Genomic DNA, 19,336 nt, shown 5'->3' with positions numbered 1-19,336 from the left:
AATCACTGGACAAGTGATTAGGATTATAGTGTTGGGTCAGGACACGAGGGAGGAGCTGAAAAATGCAGAAGCCAGAGCACACAGAACTGGTGAAACAGAAGAACCCATTGCCCAAGCACAGAGTAAGCAGCGCTTCGCCTCCGCGCTGTGAGGGGGACTGCAGCTGGGTTTGTGTTCTCTGCACATGACTAGCTGATGTTCCCAAAGTGAAGGGGGAGCTGCTCGGTACCACAAGTAATTTAGTTTCCACAAAGAAGCTGGAAACCAGCTGTGGATGGCCACACCAAACCTGACACAGCCACTAAGCCTGGAAGCACGTGAACTAAAGCAGATGAACTGCTAGAGATGAGTCAAACTTCATCAGAAAAACAAACCTCACTTCAACTACCAATCCTTTCTTAACCAGTTTTCTAATGCAGCTGCTTTCCTCCTTTCTCCCTTCATCCAGAAATACTTTCACCAGCAAGAGAGATGCCACACAGGGAGAGACAAAAGGCAGACAAAGAGCACCACGTGCTTTCACCCCATGCCACATCCCAGAATACAGACTGGTGGATCCCATCGCTGCACATCTTTCACTCTGCCCCTCAACGCCAGCAAAGGGTGAAGGGGATACTGATGTCATCACCAGCAGCTGCACTTCATGGAAAGGTGGTTCTAGTCCACAAAAATCACGTCCTATTGAAAAGAAGGAATCTTACCTCAGCAGACTCTCCATTGGGTGACAAGGTACAGGTCAAGGTACGCTCACCCAAATTGTAGGGGTACTGCTGCAGGAAGCTGTACATTGACCTGGCTGACTTGGGACTATCCAGCTGCAGAATTGCCTACAACAAAAACAAGCACAAGCTCTATATGACCATTATTTCACCTTATTTCTGTGCTGCAGTGTGAGCTCAGTACATTCAGCTGGGACAGCACAGGATATCTAGTATCCCTGAAGGGTTTTTGTTTTCTTTGCTTAGAATTAGCTATAAGCAGCATTAGTTTATTAAAGCCCACGTCACTACATTTCAAAGTGTCCCAAAACCAAAAGTAATTTCAGCAGTTCTGACACCTTCACTTCTTATATCAAAATAAAAAGTCTCTGACCAAGTTTCCTACAGACCAGCAGCTCATTTTCCCCCACTAACACCTCTAACATCAAAGGGCAGTAACTTCTCCAGCCATGTGGGAAGCTTTACACTCAGAGCTCACCCAACTGTTCTTGTATAGTTCAGCCTAGGCAACCGCCCAAAGTTTGGTTGGACGTTTTTTTCCCATTCCCACTATCAGACAAACTGTTTTCTTGCTCAGGACAAGTGAGTAAGTGTCAGAAATTTTGATTTCTCATTAGCAGAATGTTCTTGGTACTGGGAGATTTTAAAAATCCTTTTTTTTTTTTAAATATTTTTTTTTCCTAACATGGTTCTTTGTACCACAGGAAGGGAGAAAAAAAACCCCAAAACCCACAAAAACAAGAACTTACCTTGTTTTTATTTTTCAGTACAACGTAGTGATAGACTTTTCCAAATCGGAGTCCCACACAGACTACTTCAAGGTCTCTGTATCCATCATCTGGCAAGTTCCCAAGATGTACAAACTGATTATGTATACTTTCAGTATTTGCCTAAAGAAAAGCAGTGACAACACTCACTTTATCTCTGTAATGCACTGTATTAGTGACTGTTGAACTCCAAAAAGCTTTGCAGAAAGCTTCTGCAAAGAGATTTCACACATATCCAATGTTCACATTCCCATGTTCATACCAGATTCTCCACTTCTCTGTGCAGATCAAAAGCAACAGCTATATCCCCCCCAGTAAAGAAAGACAAATTCAAAAGGTTCAAGTTGGGTGTCTGATTTTAAATCATCCTTTAAATCTTGTAACTACCTAGTAAAAGTCTCTTTAAAGAACACTGCAAAACCTAGCTGAAGTGTAAATACAATCTGGTGTTTTGAAAAGCAGCTGCTGTCTAGTCAGTTATAAATTGGTCAAGGCACAGAAACCTATCCCAAATACTCCAATCCTCATTTTTAAGTTGGAGTTTGGTTTATTTGATCAGCTTGTAATAAGGAATTTTGAAGGATTTTCCTGTTGTAGTTCTTTGTTTTCAAACAGTTACCACCACCCCCCTAGAGAGAAGCAACCAGCAAGTCTCTTCTGACTGGGAGGAATGCTGTTGCAGAGGGTAGGAGCGGGCTGAGAGCCAACAGAACCCACCACTGGCACCACCACAGACAACCCTGGCACCAACCTCTTTGCGGTGGATCAAGGGATACAAAGCTCAAAGGTACTGGGGGGACTTCTGAAACCTTAAACAAATCACAGAACATTAGGAGTTGGAAGGGACCTCAAAAGATCATCTAGTCCAACCCCCCTGCCAGAGCAGGATCTCCCAGACTAAATCACACAGGAACAAATCCAGGCAGGTTTAATCTTGGCTACTTGAAAGCTGCACATCTTAAAAACACAACAAGCAAGAGCTTCCCCCACTCCCAGTCTGGTATGTTTTTTCTTCCATTATTCATCACTCTCCCAGGACCAGAAGAGAGGGAGATGGCACAACCGTAAGGAGGAGCATATAGTCCCTGGACACATTTGTGAGTGAAAATTCAAGCCTTTTGGGGTTTGTTTTTCCACAGAAGAGACAACTCCAGTGACCACTGCCCACCTACAGAGCATAAATATGCCTTGTACGTCAGCTGCCTACTTGCAGTGTGTGTGGGTGAAGGAAGAGGAGGGACAATAAGGGACACCGGCTCCTCCAAACAAAGCACAGAGGTGGTCTGGATAGTTAAACTAAAATATCCTCTATAAATATCATCTATATCATCAAATCAAAATATCATCTATAAAACACACCAGGAAAACAGGTGGCATCACATACAGGCAAACACTGTGTGTTCTCTGAGCTACGGTGGGCAGCAGCTTGCTGTTAGCACGTGAAAAAACCCTAACAGAAGGGGAGGGTCTCAAAGGACTCCTACAAAGTGTTTAATTCCTTGCACTTCATGCATCACAGAGCTAAATAAGTGAACATTACTCATTCTATTCCCTGCTCATTCACCCGTGACAACATAGATAAACACTGAAATCAAGGGAGCACTTCAGTAACAATACAATTAGCTAACATTTCAGCATGAAGGATACTAATTCCAGTTTAAAATACGGTATTTTCATAGCATGTGAAGGGCAAGTTAGACTGCTAGCAACTTACCTTAGGGTCAGAATCTTTAATTACAGCAGTAAATATTGCTTCCTTTAAAATAAAAAAAAAAAAGACATTGTAAGATGTGTAAAATACAGCTTTGCTAGCAGCAGCTAGCTGACAGCCACTGACTCCCAACAACATTTAAGTTTCTGCTTTATTAATAAAATCAATAGCAGCAACACTTCTGACATCAGTGGTGTTACTTTATCATAAGACCAGGACCCAAAAAGACATTTAACACAAAGAATGGTGTACAAAAGCCAGCTTAAATATAAAACCCTGCCCTGCACTGAAATGTTATCTCCTAGCCTGGGATTTCAGAAGGCTTTATTACTTACTTCATCTTTTATGGTCTTATACTGAGGCACCAAGTTGATGCAGAGTTGATTTCCATCCAGTGATATTGGAAAGCAGGTGTAAAACTTAACCATGGAATCTGCAGATTTTCTGTTTATTTCGAGATATGCCTTTTAAAATTAAAAAAAAATATATTTTTTAAGCAGTTATTTCCCAACAGGATCTCACATCCCTCTTTGCACACTACATTAACCCGTCTGCATGGGTTAAAAATGCATTCCCTGCTTCTCTGGGTGGAAGCACTACCAAAACCCAATGAGAATACCTTTTTATGAGAGGATAAAATCAGCACATCCCTCAGGCCTCCAAATGGCTTTGCTAGGTTCGAAACTTCCTCAACAGAATAGCCTTTCTCTGGCAGGTTTGAAACCAGAACCACGCACATATCATCAAGCTCCTGTAAACAAAGGGAAGTAAACATCACATTTCTGACCCCAAACTTGGCAGGGAGCATTTATTTTCACTGTGTAACCCACCCTTAAAGCATGTTGTAATACTTGTGATTACATCAAAACCAAAGATCACTGAAACCTCTGTAGGATTTAGCAGCAAAGTATATTAAACAGGCTTTTTAACCCTTTTGTCTAATTATGTCAGGTAATCACCTAAATTAGTGCTTAATTGTGGATGTACCTACACCTAAGCTAATTCTGCACAAACCTGAGGTTGTCTCATGCTACCTCATTAAACACAAAGGCCATCCAAACCCCTACAACCAGGTCACTACTTTACATCCACACGTCCAATGTCACAGCCCATCCGTGCAAACACCGCACACCCAAAGAGGAGAAACCCACAGAAGGGCAACGTAAGTGACCTGAGCACAGAGGAGCTTGGTGCACAGAGCCAACACCAAGGGGGAAAAGCAAAGCCCAACACCAGAAGAGCAGAGTGAAGCAGGTGGTGTCCATCACATCACAAACAGCAAGGAGAAAAGAAACTGTCTGGGGTTTCAAACAGGAATCAAAGGGCAGGGGATGTCAGTCGGAGGTTTTCAGGCTGCACACCAACACTCAGACACCGTACTCACAACTCCCAGGGGTGTGAGCACCTTTACACTCACCTTGCCAGCTGGTTCTGTTGACTCCTCACTGTTTGTAGTCACTGTCACAGCTTCTGAAAAAGAAAAAACAGGGGGAGCTCAAGGTTTGGCAGATTTCTGAAAATACTGGAGAGCTTTAAGAGCTTCTGGCACTACTTTTTCTCACCTCTGTGGCTGTGATAAAAGGAAATGCTCCTTCATTTCACTTACACTGACCAATGACATTGGAAAGGCACATGTGCTGTTGTGTGAAAACTTCCAGAAAGAATAGGTTCAAGTAAGGACAAAAAACCCCCAAGCAATTAAACCCCCTTAATTAATATGTGAACACTTTGCTGACATCAAAGCCTTATCACTTGACTAGTCACAACCACAAGACTTTCTTGTGGGCACACAGGGACTAGCTGGTGCCAGTGTGCAGCCACACAATCTTTCTTCTTCCTGGGACAAGTCCACGGTGGTTTGTAAGAGGGTAAGAAAACTTCAGAGGGCAGCAGGTCAAAGGAAGCGATTCTGCCCCCCTACTCCCTCTATCCTGAGACCCCACCTGGAGTACTGTGTCCAGTTCTGGAGTCCCCAATATAAGAAGGGCATGGAACTGTTGGAACAGGTCCAGAGGAGGCCACAAAGATGACTGGAGGGCTGGAGAACCTCTCCTATGAAGGCAGGCTGAGAGTTGGGCTTGTTCAGCCTGGAGAAGAGAAGGCTCAGGGGAGACCTTATGGCAGCCCAGTACCTAAGGGGGGCCTACAGGAAACCTGCAGAGGGACTGCTTACAAGGGCATGTAGGGATAGGACAAGGGGGAATGGTTTTAAATTGGAAGGGGTAGATTTATATTGGATATTAGGAAGAAATTCTTCACTACAAGGGTGGTGAGGCACTGGAAAACAGGTTGCCCAGAAAGGTGGTGGATGACCCCTTCCCTGGAGATGTTGAAGGCCAGGTTGGATGGGGCCTTAAGCAGCCTGGTCTAGTGAGAGGTGTCCCTACCCGTGACAGGGGGTTGGAACTTGGTGATCTTTAAGGTCCCTTCCAACCCAAAACATTCTACGATTCTATGATAGAGGAAAAGAGCAAATCAGAGAGGACCTGCAGGTGTGGGGAGAGGGGGATCTCTCCATTTTTATCTACTACTAACAGGTTCAGTGACAGCAACGTATGTCCACTCTCACATCCATAGTACCCAAGTATTAGCAGCCCCTTATAATTAGTAACAGGCCTTGTTTTAAACACAGCAGCTATAAACCAGGGAAAGCAGCATCTATTGAGCCAGCTCTGGCAAGCAGTGTGAAGCATGGAGGTTAAAAGAATTGGCAGTAGGGCTGTGAACAGAACGTAGAGAAAACCTGAGTCCTCTGCTTTAAGGAGTTACAAATACAAGTCCCTGTGTTGCACTGAGAAGGTCCAAGGAAAAGTATTATGTCCACTGAAAAAAAGAGTAGATGGTGAGTGGGTTCAGCCACTTCAGTCATCACAATGAACTGCTGCTTTATGTTTCAGTCAGCAAACTTATTTTAATAATTTCCTTTTCTGATACCTTGTATCATCCTCATTTCCCAGCCCCAAAAGCTTTCTCATCTAGTTCACAGTAACAGAGAGGGTTAGGACAGAAATGAGAACAACCAGTTTGCCATTTGCCTTGGTCAGTTAAAGCTTCCTGAAACCCATCCAAGTCCAACGCCACCACCTGAGGCATGAGTGCATGTTTCTCTAAAAATTAAGTAAGTTCAAGATGACATCACTATGTCAAACATCCTGTGACTTACAACCAGCCAAGTAACTTGAAACTGGCATTATCATACCAGAACTGTCGGGTAGAGGCGCAGGATCAGTCACTCCTTCAGGCTGAGCCTCCGCCGTCTCCAGGGGCTCTGGGACTGTGTCCCCTTCTGCAGGGTCCTTTGGGTCTGACAGCTTAGCTTCCCCAGCTTCTGGTTTGGATTCTGCTGAGATCTGAAGGTCTTCCTCTGCAGACTTTGCTGATAGGGGACAGCAGGAAAAAAGCATTCCTCATGTCAGTCCATGAAACCAATCCATTTGTAAAAGCACAAACTGGAATTTCTTCTGTCAGACATTCAGAGGCCTCCAGACTCACCAATTCCTGCTCCCCCCTTACAAACAACACACAAACACAGGAAAAGCTCATTCCAGCTTTGTGTGGCTGTGGTGATGTGAAAGGGTCTGTTTCCCCCAACTCCTCTGCTCCCCCTGGTTTGACACTATCCTAGTTTTACAGAAGATACTAATTTTCACTACCTTAGCAAAGTCACAAGGAGAAAGAAGGGTGCTTGCCTCTCTCAGTCTGCTGCATCCAAGCCCAGGAAAGGGGTGAAAACTCGGGACTCACTACCTTAAACATCTGTTCTAGAAAAGCAGGGGGATGGACAAGCACCTGCCTGTGCTTTTCAATTAAAGAGTAAAAGTTCCTATTTGCCTTACCCACAGTATTTGAAGTTTTCTTAATTTTACTTTCTCCAGTCCCAGCTGATTTCTTGGTCTTTTCTTTTTTACCTACAAAAAATATGCAAACCCAAGTGCTTATTACTGGAGTTACTTGGAAAGAAAATGCAAATACATACAAAAATAACTTAATCAGCAGCAATTCAACTGATCTGACAAAAAAAAACCCAAACCATGAAGGAAAGCCACAAAGCAGAGTATCTGTCAGGAACGTAGCTAGGACAACAGTGCCAAAACCTTGCTCCTGCAGAACAGTTAGTGTTCCCTTTCCCTCAGATGATTATAACAGTTCATGGTTTCTGTCTCTGAGACATCTAAGAGACAGACCATGAGAGGAATCTTAACCCCTCTCTGGGAACTGGATTCAGAAGTTACCACACTGACAAATGAATCATGACCAAGACATCCTTAAGAAGTACAATTTCCCATTAAAATAACATCTAGCCCCTAACTTTGCTCAGAAAAATTGCTCATGAAAGCCACTATGATAAGCAACAAAAAAAAATATGGTGGTTATTTCCAATGTCTTAGCAATACCAAATTTAGTATAAAGTCTTCTCAGCTTTTAATGTATTGATTGTACTTTGCCCTATTTTTATGAAAGTACTATGAAAAAACCCAAAAGAACTCTCTAACAGCATGACATACGAGTTTTTCTGCCAGCCAAGTAGTAACAGCAACAAGAATAATTTCCATCTGCTCCATAAGAAGATCAGGACAGAAAATGTAAAGCATTTGGAACATACAGGGAATATAAGGCACAGAGAGGCACTAAACTCTGAACAAGAAGTATAAACTGGAGTTTTTCCTGCAGTGCTCTGAATTGCTTACGAGTTACTTGCTCACACATAAAAGTAGACATGGGAACAAAGAGGGAAGGCAATAACAGAGCTATCAGATAAAGGCAGCCAAAACCCTTACCCACAACGGATTTAGCTGTCTTAGTGGTGGAATTTGGATCTTTTCTGAGAAAAAGAAAGAAATAAAGAAAAATCTGTTTTAAAGACAGTTAATGAATATTAAAATAGCTTAAAAAAAAGCTCAAAAGCACCAAAATACAAGAAAGCAAACAGAGATAAGAGATAGTTTCTGATTGTTGTAACAGTAACAGACTGATGGCAGCACTTACTTGGTACTTCGTGCAACTTTTTTAACATTCTGAGCCCGCTTTTTAACACTCGTTTTGACCTGGAACAGAAAGTAAAACTTTTACTGCACCATTTATACTTTATTTATGGTAAAGCTACACATGTAAAAATGGTATTCATGATTATTAATATTAATTAAGTATATATATCGATATAGGTCGTACCTTGCACTGTGTTAAACTGATGCTATTCCCAAATACCAAATGTAACCAAGGAAAATGGGAAACTGGAATTGGGAAGTGCATTTCTACTTTAGACTGCTGTTTATGAAAAGGAAGCTTAAAATATATTAAAACTAATGAAGTTTTTCTGGAGAACATCAAGTTTTGGAGCAAAATACAGAAGCACACACAAGGGATCACATGGTTACCTGGGCAGAAGTCGCTTTCGGCTTCTCCGCGATGCTGATTTTCACCCGTTTGCCATTCAGCAGCACTGGCACCGTCTCACTGTACTTCACAGCTGCTATCACAGCTTCTTTGTAGTTCATTTCCAAGAAAGCCTAAAATAAAACAGCACTTTCAGTTTATATAGATTACAGAGACATGAAACAATCCACTGCAGTTTCTCCCTTAGCGCACCTGCTCCAGACAGAACTGTGTGTATTTCTCTCTCTGACTGCATGTGGAGTTTGAGGAAAAACATCTGGATTTCAGCATTCTACAAAAAGCATCCCACTTCCTCTGACATTAAAGACTTCAGTAGCAAGCAATACTGAACTTACAAAGGAGATTCCCAGCTATTCCAACGTTACATATGTGAATTTTAGTGACAAACCGCTCCAGAAGCCTTCCTCTGTGTTCAGCCAAGGATCCACATATTACACTTTTTCCACAGTTTGACAGTTTCTTTTGCATTTCCCACATAAAAACCTTCTTCAGGAAAGCTTACCTCATTTCTAGAGCGAAGCACAACGAGGTCGCTGACCTTGCCAAACGGCTGAACTATCTTCTTAATGTCTTGATCTGAGAAGCCATCGTCCGGCAGATCGGATATTTGAAGGACTGTCCCACAGTTCAGCAATTCCTCTCTCAACAGCTACAAATTGATATCAAAATAGAAATTAAATACTTTCCATGTCCAGAAAAAAGGGAGAAAAAAAAGAATCTGTAATAAAAATCACCTGAAGTAGACAGGCAGCTTGGTTCACAGTGGAATTTTGAAGTCTTTACTTTTTAACACAAAGATAGAGCCACAGTTTTGTTGTTCTGCCACTCTGCCTCAATCCACTTAGCAGGCACAGCAAAGGGTTACCAAGTACCACAGTAAAACCTTTTGGGTTCTATCAAGTACTACAGACCTACAGAAGACTGGTTGTCTGGGCTGTAGGGGTGAGGAGCTGCACAATCCCCCTACTTTCCTCTCTGAACGACCTACCAGCTCTCACCAGCACCAGGCAACACTGTTCTCTTTGCTCCTTGCTCAGAGGCCAAAATCCAGAGGACTGCTGCACCCCCACCACCTTCCTATAGTACCATGGTACAGATCTGGTTTACAGGCAGCATGTCCAGGAGGACCAGTACAGTGGACTAAGACAACACCAGTTTAAGGTGGTTCTTACAAGAAGAGTACTAAATTTCTCCTCCCCATCTGTTTTGCTGGACAATACAAACTGGATGCTTTCTGCTACCTGTCCATTACTTCTACTTACATGCTAAGCTCTTCCAAACAGAGCTCACCACTGACACTCAGACAGGCAAGTGCCCAGTAAAATGAGGACCCAAATTTAATGGGCTTTTCTTTCTGCTGTTGGGAAGCACTAGAGAGGTTTTCCTTCATGTTCATTAAAAACAAAAACCTTGCTCTTTAAACTACTTTGCTTATGTGCAGCCAGAAAACCTTTGCATTAAGACGGGAGCATCTATCACACAGAATCAGTAAACAGAAGGGTTAATCTTCCTCCAAGTGACCCCCTGAAACAAGACACTAATAAAACACAAATTCTTAAAAATCACAGAAAAAAGCATTCATCAACTCACCCTATTATAAGAAGTAGGACGAGGTCCACTGGCTCCCGTGGGTAAGTCTTCCTCATCTTCCCCCATCTCTTTGCTTTGGTCATCAGCTTCTGGAGATGAAGAACTTGACCCAGGCACGTCCTTCTTCGAAGTCTTTGTTAAAGCACTTGTCTTCAGCGGCTTCTTGGTGCTCCCAGACATCTTCCGTAGGAGCCCACGAGAGGGTGGCGATTTTCCCGATCCCGAAGATCCTTGTCCAGCTGCTTGAAGTGATTTATGTTTACTGAATTTTGCTACAAAGCCAGGCCCCACACTTTTCACTACTGCCTCCAGAGCTGCCTTCCTGTCTGCGAGCGGGAGGGAAAACAAACCGGGTTTGGTTGGTTTGTTGTTCAAAGGAAACCTCTGTGTGGTGCTGCTCGCTCTTCTACTGCCTCCAGCTCACCACCCACTCCTGATTCACTCACTGAAGCTGGAGAGCCTTTAGTCCCAGCCTAATAGAGACAGACTTAAGTAACAACAAACCTCTGTCCCTCTCTCGCTGTAAGAGCTGACAGTGCGACACCAGCAACGGTACCTACAAAAATCCTAGTGGCTGGAGCAGAAGAATTCCTGTTGGATTGGGTGTGTCAGGGGAGGTGAGAAAAGGAAGGAAGTTTTCAAGACTTTGATCCTCCTTTCACACACTGATGCGCAGCAGTACTTACTAGCCTGATGCCTTCTGCTAAATCCTGTAGCCTCCTCTGTTTTGCTCTTTGTCCTACAGACTTGTTTTAAACTAGTCCTTACTGGTCCATTCATTTCCTCTACACTCGCTTTCTAGGGAAGATTTGTATTTTGGTTATTAATTGCTTCTTCCCCTCATTTTCCACATTAAAATCGTTTGCCTTAAGATCTCCCCCAAGCTGCATGTTCCCTCACAGCTTTTCCCCTAGGCTTCTTTCCCACAAGAGCTCAGCATCTCTGAATTTTCTGAAAGCATACAAGTCACAGCATACAGATCAAAGGGCAGGGAGGGGGGGAAAATCAACCTTTTAAAATTCTTTCTTTTTAAGTTCTAAAGAGGGGGGAAAAAAAGGAACAAAAACTCCAAATAAACTGGTATCTCAGCCAGAGACTGAACTCAAAACACACCACAAGGAACTGACTGAGTGTATATAAGATTTCCTAGAACTGCCAACTGGAAGAAGCTGAAGGAGGAGTCACACAACGGTGCGACAAACTTCACTGCTTCGAAGGATGTTTTCACTGCAAGCCTTTCATGCTCTTATCCCAACAAAATTATTTCAGGACACTATGCTTCCCTTTTGAGTCACACCTCTAGCCACTGCTGTCTGAGCATTGTGTTCTCTCTCTCCTCCATCTATACAGCCTTTGCAGAACACTACTGTTCTGATGCCCAAGGAAGAACAGCTTTCAGATGGTTTTAATACTTGACTATACTTAGACTTAAAAGCTGAGTATGCTTGAACAGACCCTTGTCTGGCAGTTATGGTATATGATTACTGAATTCCTAAGTCAGAGCCTGCAGAATGCCTGTCTGCTTCTAAGCATACTTCTCACAAAGCAACAGCAAAAGGAAAAGCTGGGTTTAGACACAGCATTTTGCTATGAAAATTCCCTAGGTTGACAGCTGGACAGAAAAAACCTCTTGAAATCAACTCAACCTTTCCCAAAATTCAAGGAGGTTTCAACTGGGCAGTGTGTACCCAGCCTTTACCTTCGGATCGGGATGACCTCCTTGGTGACCAGTCGTTGCTGGAAGACCTCTGAGGTCGCCGACTAGTCCTCAGCGGATTCCTCGAGCGCTGCGGTGACCTTGACCTGTGCCTGGGGCTAAGCTGTCGCATCTGTCGCGGGCTCCGGCTTCTTGGCCTCGTTGGCCGGAAGCGACCAGGGCTCCTGGATCTCGATCGTGACCGGCGAAGAACATAGCTGGAGCCTGTGACCCTGGAACGCCTCGGGCTGGGGCTGGCAGAGTTGGAGCGACGCTTGGGGGTCTGGTTTTCTTTTCTGTCACCAGCATTTCTAACAGAATAAAGGCACAGGATGAGTTTTGACAAGGCAGAAGAGAGTGATTAACCCAAGTCTGTCCAAACAGACTTTCTGCAAAAAAGAACCAGAACTGACAAAGTTGAGAGTGTAATTTGTTAACAAACTTACTTTAAATACAGGTATCACGGTTGCTATGTGGATTTAGGACAGGTAGGGAGAACTGAAAAGCAGCAAGTGGGAGAGAACAACCTGCACAGATCCAGAGAGAGCTGCAAAGAAAGCTCTGAAGTCAGGAGCTGCAGTGCTACGAAAAAATAACAGGAAGAGGAAAAGGATGCATGAAAGTGTAATGAAGCAAGATGCTTTCCTTGCTTCTTCCAAATCTAGTTTGGAAGTAAGCAACATTCAGACATTATGTCTGAAAGGGAGATTGAGAGGACTCCATACACACACATCCACTGAAAACATGTGCTTCCTAGAGATGCCAAATTGATGAAGGACATGAGAAGAAGTAACAGTGAAGAGATCCATGAGAGAAGCAGTCCCTCTTAGAGACAGGGATGTAGGAAAACCCTGACAGGACAGATCACAGAGTAAGAGGAAAAACCTGAAAATGCAGAGCATATACACTATGGAAGCCAAAACATTTATGATGAGCTTGTGAGGTAACAGGCCAGTGTGTTACAGCCAAGCTCTTGCCCAGCTTTTCAGCCCACAGGGATTTCTTTAACGCCAAAGACATGCTGCACCAGCACTGAAAACTGGGTGGAGCAGACCCAGTGCCTTTGAGACCTGAAACTGGAAGAAGCTCCTACAGCTGACTCACCAGTAATTCTAGTAGCAGAACTAAAAGTAACACCAGGCAGTAACTGATGTTGCAGTTGCATCCAGCACAAGCAGACTTACTGGGAAGATTGCATGCTGGACAACTGAAATACACGAGGTTCTTAACACAGAAAAGAAGTTCAGGTTTCAACTCACAAGTGTCTGTGTGTGTTAAAGGTAACATAAAGCATCAGCACCTAAATGAACAACCACATTGAGCCCTATTATTACTGTCTGGGACTTGGAATGGACCAAGTTCCTCTGAGATGAAACAGGTTAAGGAGAGAAGGCTGACAGCAGGTAGACAGAAGGGATGGACAGGCAAGGCAGCTGCCACCCGACCTTTCCAGCCAGCACTAGATGAGGACAGCAGAACAACCCTCAGGTCTCTTAATGTTCCAACCCACCTCATGTACCAACATCTCACAACGGTACCTAATTAACAAGTTTTAAACATCATTAAAAATCTATATGAACCCCATGGATCCTGTCCTCACTACAAACATGTGAATGTACTAACAAACCACTGCAATTTATAAAAAGCAAAGTCTCCACCTGGCCCTGAGGCTGCTCTGGGCCAGTCAACCTGGCCCCTAGTCAGCCTTGCCCCCAGTCACTCCAGACATCTGTGAGCACTCAAAGCCTACGCAGTACTTGAGCTCTCCCAGCCTGAGATGCTGTTGTCAGGAAGCATTTAAGAAAGAACCACTCTAAAAGACAACTTTTGCCCCACCTGCAAGCACAGAAGGTCACTCACTCCAAAAAAGTGCTATTAATCATTTCTCCAGTTAATTAAGACCCTCCAGCTAAGAGACACTTCCTGCACCCCAGGTTTTATGTAACATCTGCAGCACTGGACAGCAATTTCAGTTTGAGGTTCTGAAACATAGTTATTCTCTGCAAAGCTTCATCAGCTTGTTTGGTTTCTCTCTGAAGTTCTAGTTCTCCTTGTTTAACACAGAGACCTCAGATGCACTCTGCAAATTAACCTGACCTACATATTGAAGCAAGCCAGACTAATTAACAGAAAGTTACAGGAAAAATCTAACAAAAATTAAAGTCATATCACTCCCATTGCACTGTCCTGTATGTGAGCTGGAATACGTACAAGCATGGAACTGAGATGCAAGAGCAATTCATCCACAGGGTGTGTTTTTAAAACACTAGTCACAAACAGCACCATTTCAAAGTACAGAACATGAGTTCATGAATTCCAGTGTTTTGTCAGCTTTGATCACGTAGCTTCCCCAGGGATCTATGGGCTGAAGAGCCTGTGACAGAAGAGCTAACGCCACCACGCCTATTGTCAAATGGGTTTCAAGTTGCAAACAAGAATGGTTTAACTGGGAAAAAGATTAAGACTACAAGTCAGAAATCACTCATGCTGTTTAATCAATGAGCTAAGTCACAGTTTTGCTTGGTAATTACTGTATCACATCCAGTAACTCCCTTGTATCATTAAATGAACTTAGGACAAAACCCCCAAAAGCACACCACCCAGTTTTGTAACAAAAACACAACGTGGCTAACAGATTGCCTATGAGCAAAACAGGAAAATTAATTGCATCAATTACCACTCATTTACAATAGCAACAAATCAAAAGCAACCTGTAATTAAAAGAGCAGTTACCTCTTTGAGGAATGAGACTCAGGGTTCCAATCAGGGTACCTGTTAATGTCAAAAAACACAATGGTCAGTGAAAAAGCTTGATTTGCCACCCCAACAGAGTTTTTGCTGACATGCAGTAGCTTTTAGAGGTCAAGGCTCCCATTCAGGACTCCAGAACCACCAAGTGTCAGTTTATCTTTTACCCTAAAGGCCTAAAGCCGGTTTGGAACAGAGCTCAGATACCCACAAACCTCAGTTAAGAAATCCAGGAAGTACATTTTCACAGAGGAGGGGCATGCACAGGAAACACCTCTTACACTAAGGGAACTTTTTAAACAGGTTCCTTACTGTTGGCGTAACTGGCGGCAGCTTTCAATGTGAGAAGGAGTGTTCTGATGCAGAATCCAGTCCTGGTTGGAGAAAAGACATCCAGAGAAGTCTGATCAGCATGTAAACTGTTAGTGTTTCACCACAGCTTCCAGCTCCGCGTTGCCATGCTTTGCTTTCCATCAGATTTTACCTAACCAATGTTCTTACATCAAGGTCAGATTTCTCACTTTAGAAGACTAAATACTTCTTGATTACCAAAAGCTGTTAAAGAACACGCAGGAATCTGAGTGGAAGTTGAACAAAATGCATCACATTACAAGAATCTACTACTGCCAGCACCACACTGGGTTGTTGTCACCACACTTCTGATGCAAGAGGTTGATCCAGTAGCCAGCTATATTAAAAGAAAGAGAACTATTAGCAGTCTTCACAGATTGCTAGAGATGAACACACACACAGCACATTAAGCTGAATACATCACAGAGCCCGACACAACATGGTACCTTTAAGCCAAACATCATTTCTACAGAGGCATAACTTCTCCAGCCCTAAGCTCAAGAACATTTGCACTTAATAATGTTACAGGTAAAGGTCAGTCAGAAAAACTGATGAAATGTTTCAGGAACACACAAAAATATTGTTTTAAAATATTAAAAAAAACCCCAACCCTTAACCAAACTTTTGCTTGGAGAACACCTGGTGGGTTAAGCACGAGTCAAATCCAGACGTACAATGCAAACCCTTGATCTTGGAAATTACTTAAGTACAGGTTTAACTAAGCACAGAGTCAGTCTCCAGCACAGGAAAATATGCCTGAAGACTTCATTCTAATATATTCTTGCCACAAAAGTAAACTGACCTGCTAGTAAAAGCAAGTGCAGCAGTCAAGCTTGCTACTGAGAAGAGGCATTAGACACGTTACATGGTCTGCAGTTGTAAGGAACTAGATGTCATCAACAATAATAATATTAAGTGTCCTTAAAAACACCAACAAACAACTTCTTGCTGCTTTAATATTTTAGAATAGATAGAAGTGGCTGAATAACGCAACTGACAGTCAAGGCTTCATAAAACAATTTGCAGCTGTGACATTACATACAGGGTTTTCTAAGCACAGGCTGGTTTATAACCACAAAAGATTATAAAACGCATTGTTGGCAGGATCAGACTCCCTTGTTTATTGACAAAAGCGCTGAACACACTGGTGCAGAGAAAAGCTTGGGATGGTTTACCCAAAGCCTATGAGGCAGAAGAATTAACATGGCCAGGGGTGAGTTAGTTTCCTGTAGTTTGGCAGCACAGAGAAGAGCTGTTCTTGCACTTACCACATCAGCCTATCAACACTGAAATGTGCTATTGGAGAACTACCCAAACCATTTAACACCCCACACATAAAAAACCAAGGGGTATAGAGACATTAAAACACCCCTTACATACAAAACTTATTTCCTGAAGAAACAGATGCCCTAGTCAACCAACCTCAGCCAGGCACTGAAAGATTTTACTAACTGCATCCAGAAAACCAGATTCTAACATTTGGAACAGAGTCAGCAGAGTATGACTCAGAAGACCCTCTGCACTGGTCTCGCTCCCTGAGCCGCAGCACACGAGGAGCTGAAGAGCAGACTGACAGGACAAGCTGCAGCTGCAGAGCTGCACGTGCAGCGAACGCGCAGCACGCACGGAGAGCAACTCACCTACGCTCTGTCTGTCTTAGTAACTGGCCACTATTGAGCAGTCCCATTCTTAGCAATGGCATTTATCTAGAGTCTCCAAATTAGACAAGAAAAATCATTACTTGACAAATTAGCTCAGAGAAACAAAGGAAAATTTGGGTTCAAGTATCCCGCTTCCATGGTTCCAAATGAAGAAAGCACACCCGGTGTCTGTGAGGGCCAAGGGGGGAATTTTGCTTCCAAGTGGCTTTAGCTACTGGTCCCACAAGCCTTAATGAGACTGGCAGGCCTACAAAGAGATATTCTCCTCCCTGACACAGCATTCTTTTCTTCAAGCCTTCATTATGCCAATGCCCTCTTGCATTTCCTACTGCCACAGGGGTCTCAATTCATGCAGGTTTCTCCTCTTTGAACTAATTCCTCGCCTTTCTCATTCTTCAGAAATAATCCACTCCTCCTGGCGAGCCTGTCCCCCAAGAGTCATCCTTCCCCCTCCCAGCACACGCACTCCATCACGTCCTGGTGAGAGGAGAACTTGCAGCCATCAGAAAGGTCCTGAAGCACAGAGCCTCCAGTCTTCAAGCTCTCATCTTCTGCCAGCAGTGAGGTAACAGCCACGCAAAGGGCAAGGCCTGCAACTGTGCTGGTTTCACAACGAGCCATTATGTAGAAAAACGAGGAGTAAAGTTGAGCAGACCCACATTTTGTCCCCTTACTTGTGATCCTTTGTAGGAAGCACTGAGTCCACTTCACACAGTTGAAGACATCCTCCACTTAAGGCAGGAAACAAGAACTGTGATACACAGTGAGCACGAGCCCTCACGCTGGCAATACTGCAAATCCACCTTGTTCCAAAAGTGACAGGTTTGGAGACAGAGAAACCCCAACTTAATAATATTCCAACATATCCACAATTCCAAGGTGAAAACGAAGCTTCTCTGTGAAATATTTATACTGGGCAGCCTTCCCTGAAAAGTGGAACAGGCTGCCCAGGGAGGGGGGTTAAGTCACCGACCCTGTATGTGTTTAACAGACAGGTAGATGAGGTACTTAGGGATAAGGTTTAGCATGGGACAGGAATGGTTGGACTTGATGATCCTAAAGGTCTTTTCTGTGACACAAACACACAACTTTTTGAGAAAACCTTCCACCAGACCATCAAGTCAGCTTATAGTATCAATTAATTTTCAAAATTCATTGTTTCAAAGCTCAGAAAGCTCACCTTTCTTGAGTATACCTTTTCTTCCACCACAGTACCACATACGGCCATCTCCGACAAAGCTGCAGAAACCTTCCTGACACCAGATAAAAACAAGGACACAATGCTGCTCCAACACCTATGAGCTTTCAAACCCACATCAGTCATCATTTACCACAAACCCATGGTATTTCAGACAGCTAGGCAGTCTCTCAGAGAGCTGACACCTGACTGAAGGGGCACAGATGGCCAACCTGAAGCTGCACTTTTGATTCAAAAAGCGACACCTCTCACCTCTGAATATCTAGTCAAGAACCAACCGAGATGGCTGGAGGCATGGTAATCATCAAGGCTCAGGCCACCTATTGCTAAAGGTCCAGGGAAGGGCTTTGTAAGGAAGAGAAATGATGAACAGGGTCTTTCCAAAGGCCACTGCATGAAACAGATGGAATGTTCTTCATATTCAGCCCCTCATGCAGCTGCTGACCTGCCCAGTATCACTGCACGTGAGGAGGATGATCAAAGTCCCAGAGCTCTTTTTCTTCCTCCCCTCCCATGGACAGACCTACAATATCAATGCTATGCAGATGGAAGAGATTTAACTTTTGACTTCTGAACATGCATTTAGAAAAAGGGAAAAATCCCAAAAAAACCCACAACCCACCTTCAAATATATAAAAATAGTCCTGTAGGTGTTCAGACTTTCTGATAAGAAAAAAAAACCAAACAGAACAGCACCAGAAAATATATTTACTTGCTTAGCTGTATGACACAAAACAGAACTCTGTATTCTGGTATACCGGAGGCATCTCAAGGCCATCTTCAGCTTCAATACTGGAGTCTTCACAAGGTCATCTTCAGCTTTGATTTCACCAAACCTCATGAATTAAGAGGAAAAACCTACAGGGAGAACCGATCTGATGCTATTGGGAAACAGAAGCATTTTTCACTCCAAGACAAAGCTCAGCCAGGATTCCACAGATGCTATGGGAGAGCCAAGCCAGAAGAACCCAGGAGATAGGGTTCAGCTGATGCAAACAGAAGATTTAGCCACTAGCAGTTGCTGTAGTCTGAGAGTCAGAACGGGTGCAGGAGTTTGGTGTCACATCCAGCCATCACCCTGACATCTTAATAACCTAATGCCAGGCAACTAACACACTTGAATTGTCTTCCAATAGACAACGTGGCTTCTGCTTCAACGTGGGCAAGAAAATTAATCCTAGATGAGGCTGAACTTCAGTACAAGACTGGATTAAAAGAACTTACAAAAAAGGCATCACCATGAACAATCAGCATTTGAAATCCATCATTCTAACATCGTGGGAATTTGAGTTTTCAGATATCCAGTATATTTGAGCGTCAGATAAAGCAATTGCTTTCCTCATTTGGTGTTTTTCATCTTCATCTGTTCTTGTTCCACATTATCTTCACTTGCCTTTCTTCCCAGTTTGACGCATTAGAGACATCTGTTTATAACACAGCATCCTTAAATCACTTGTTACAACTTGATACTACACCCCAGAAATCACCATGTAATAATTTT

The 19,336-nt window shown here is 43.4% G+C and overlaps 1 protein-coding gene across 1 annotated transcript in view; it reads right to left on the bottom strand.

Annotated features, from left to right (window-relative positions):
- ZNF638 (zinc finger protein 638) overlaps positions 1-19,336 on the bottom strand; it is a gene marked incomplete at its 5' end in the record, with an annotated part of 54,032 nt that overhangs the window by 15,408 nt on the left and 19,288 nt on the right. The window contains 16 exon segments of the mRNA XM_084263787.1: positions 702-827; positions 1,469-1,609; positions 3,201-3,242; positions 3,533-3,661; positions 3,817-3,948; positions 4,615-4,667; positions 6,397-6,573; positions 7,034-7,105; positions 7,976-8,019; positions 8,184-8,242; positions 8,573-8,704; positions 9,094-9,240; positions 10,182-10,507; positions 11,881-12,188; positions 14,611-14,649; positions 14,938-14,999. Coding sequence (XP_084119913.1) covers positions 702-827; positions 1,469-1,609; positions 3,201-3,242; positions 3,533-3,661; positions 3,817-3,948; positions 4,615-4,667; positions 6,397-6,573; positions 7,034-7,105; positions 7,976-8,019; positions 8,184-8,242; positions 8,573-8,704; positions 9,094-9,240; positions 10,182-10,507; positions 11,881-12,188; positions 14,611-14,649; positions 14,938-14,999 — 1,989 coding nt within the window.

The sequence above is a fragment of the Gallinula chloropus genome (assembly GCF_964237585.1).
Source record: "Gallinula chloropus genome assembly, chromosome: 4".
Lineage (NCBI taxonomy): Eukaryota > Metazoa > Chordata > Aves > Gruiformes > Rallidae > Gallinula > Gallinula chloropus.
The sequence above is the reverse complement of the archived record's forward strand: the minus strand, read 5'-3'. Positions and strand labels throughout refer to the sequence as shown.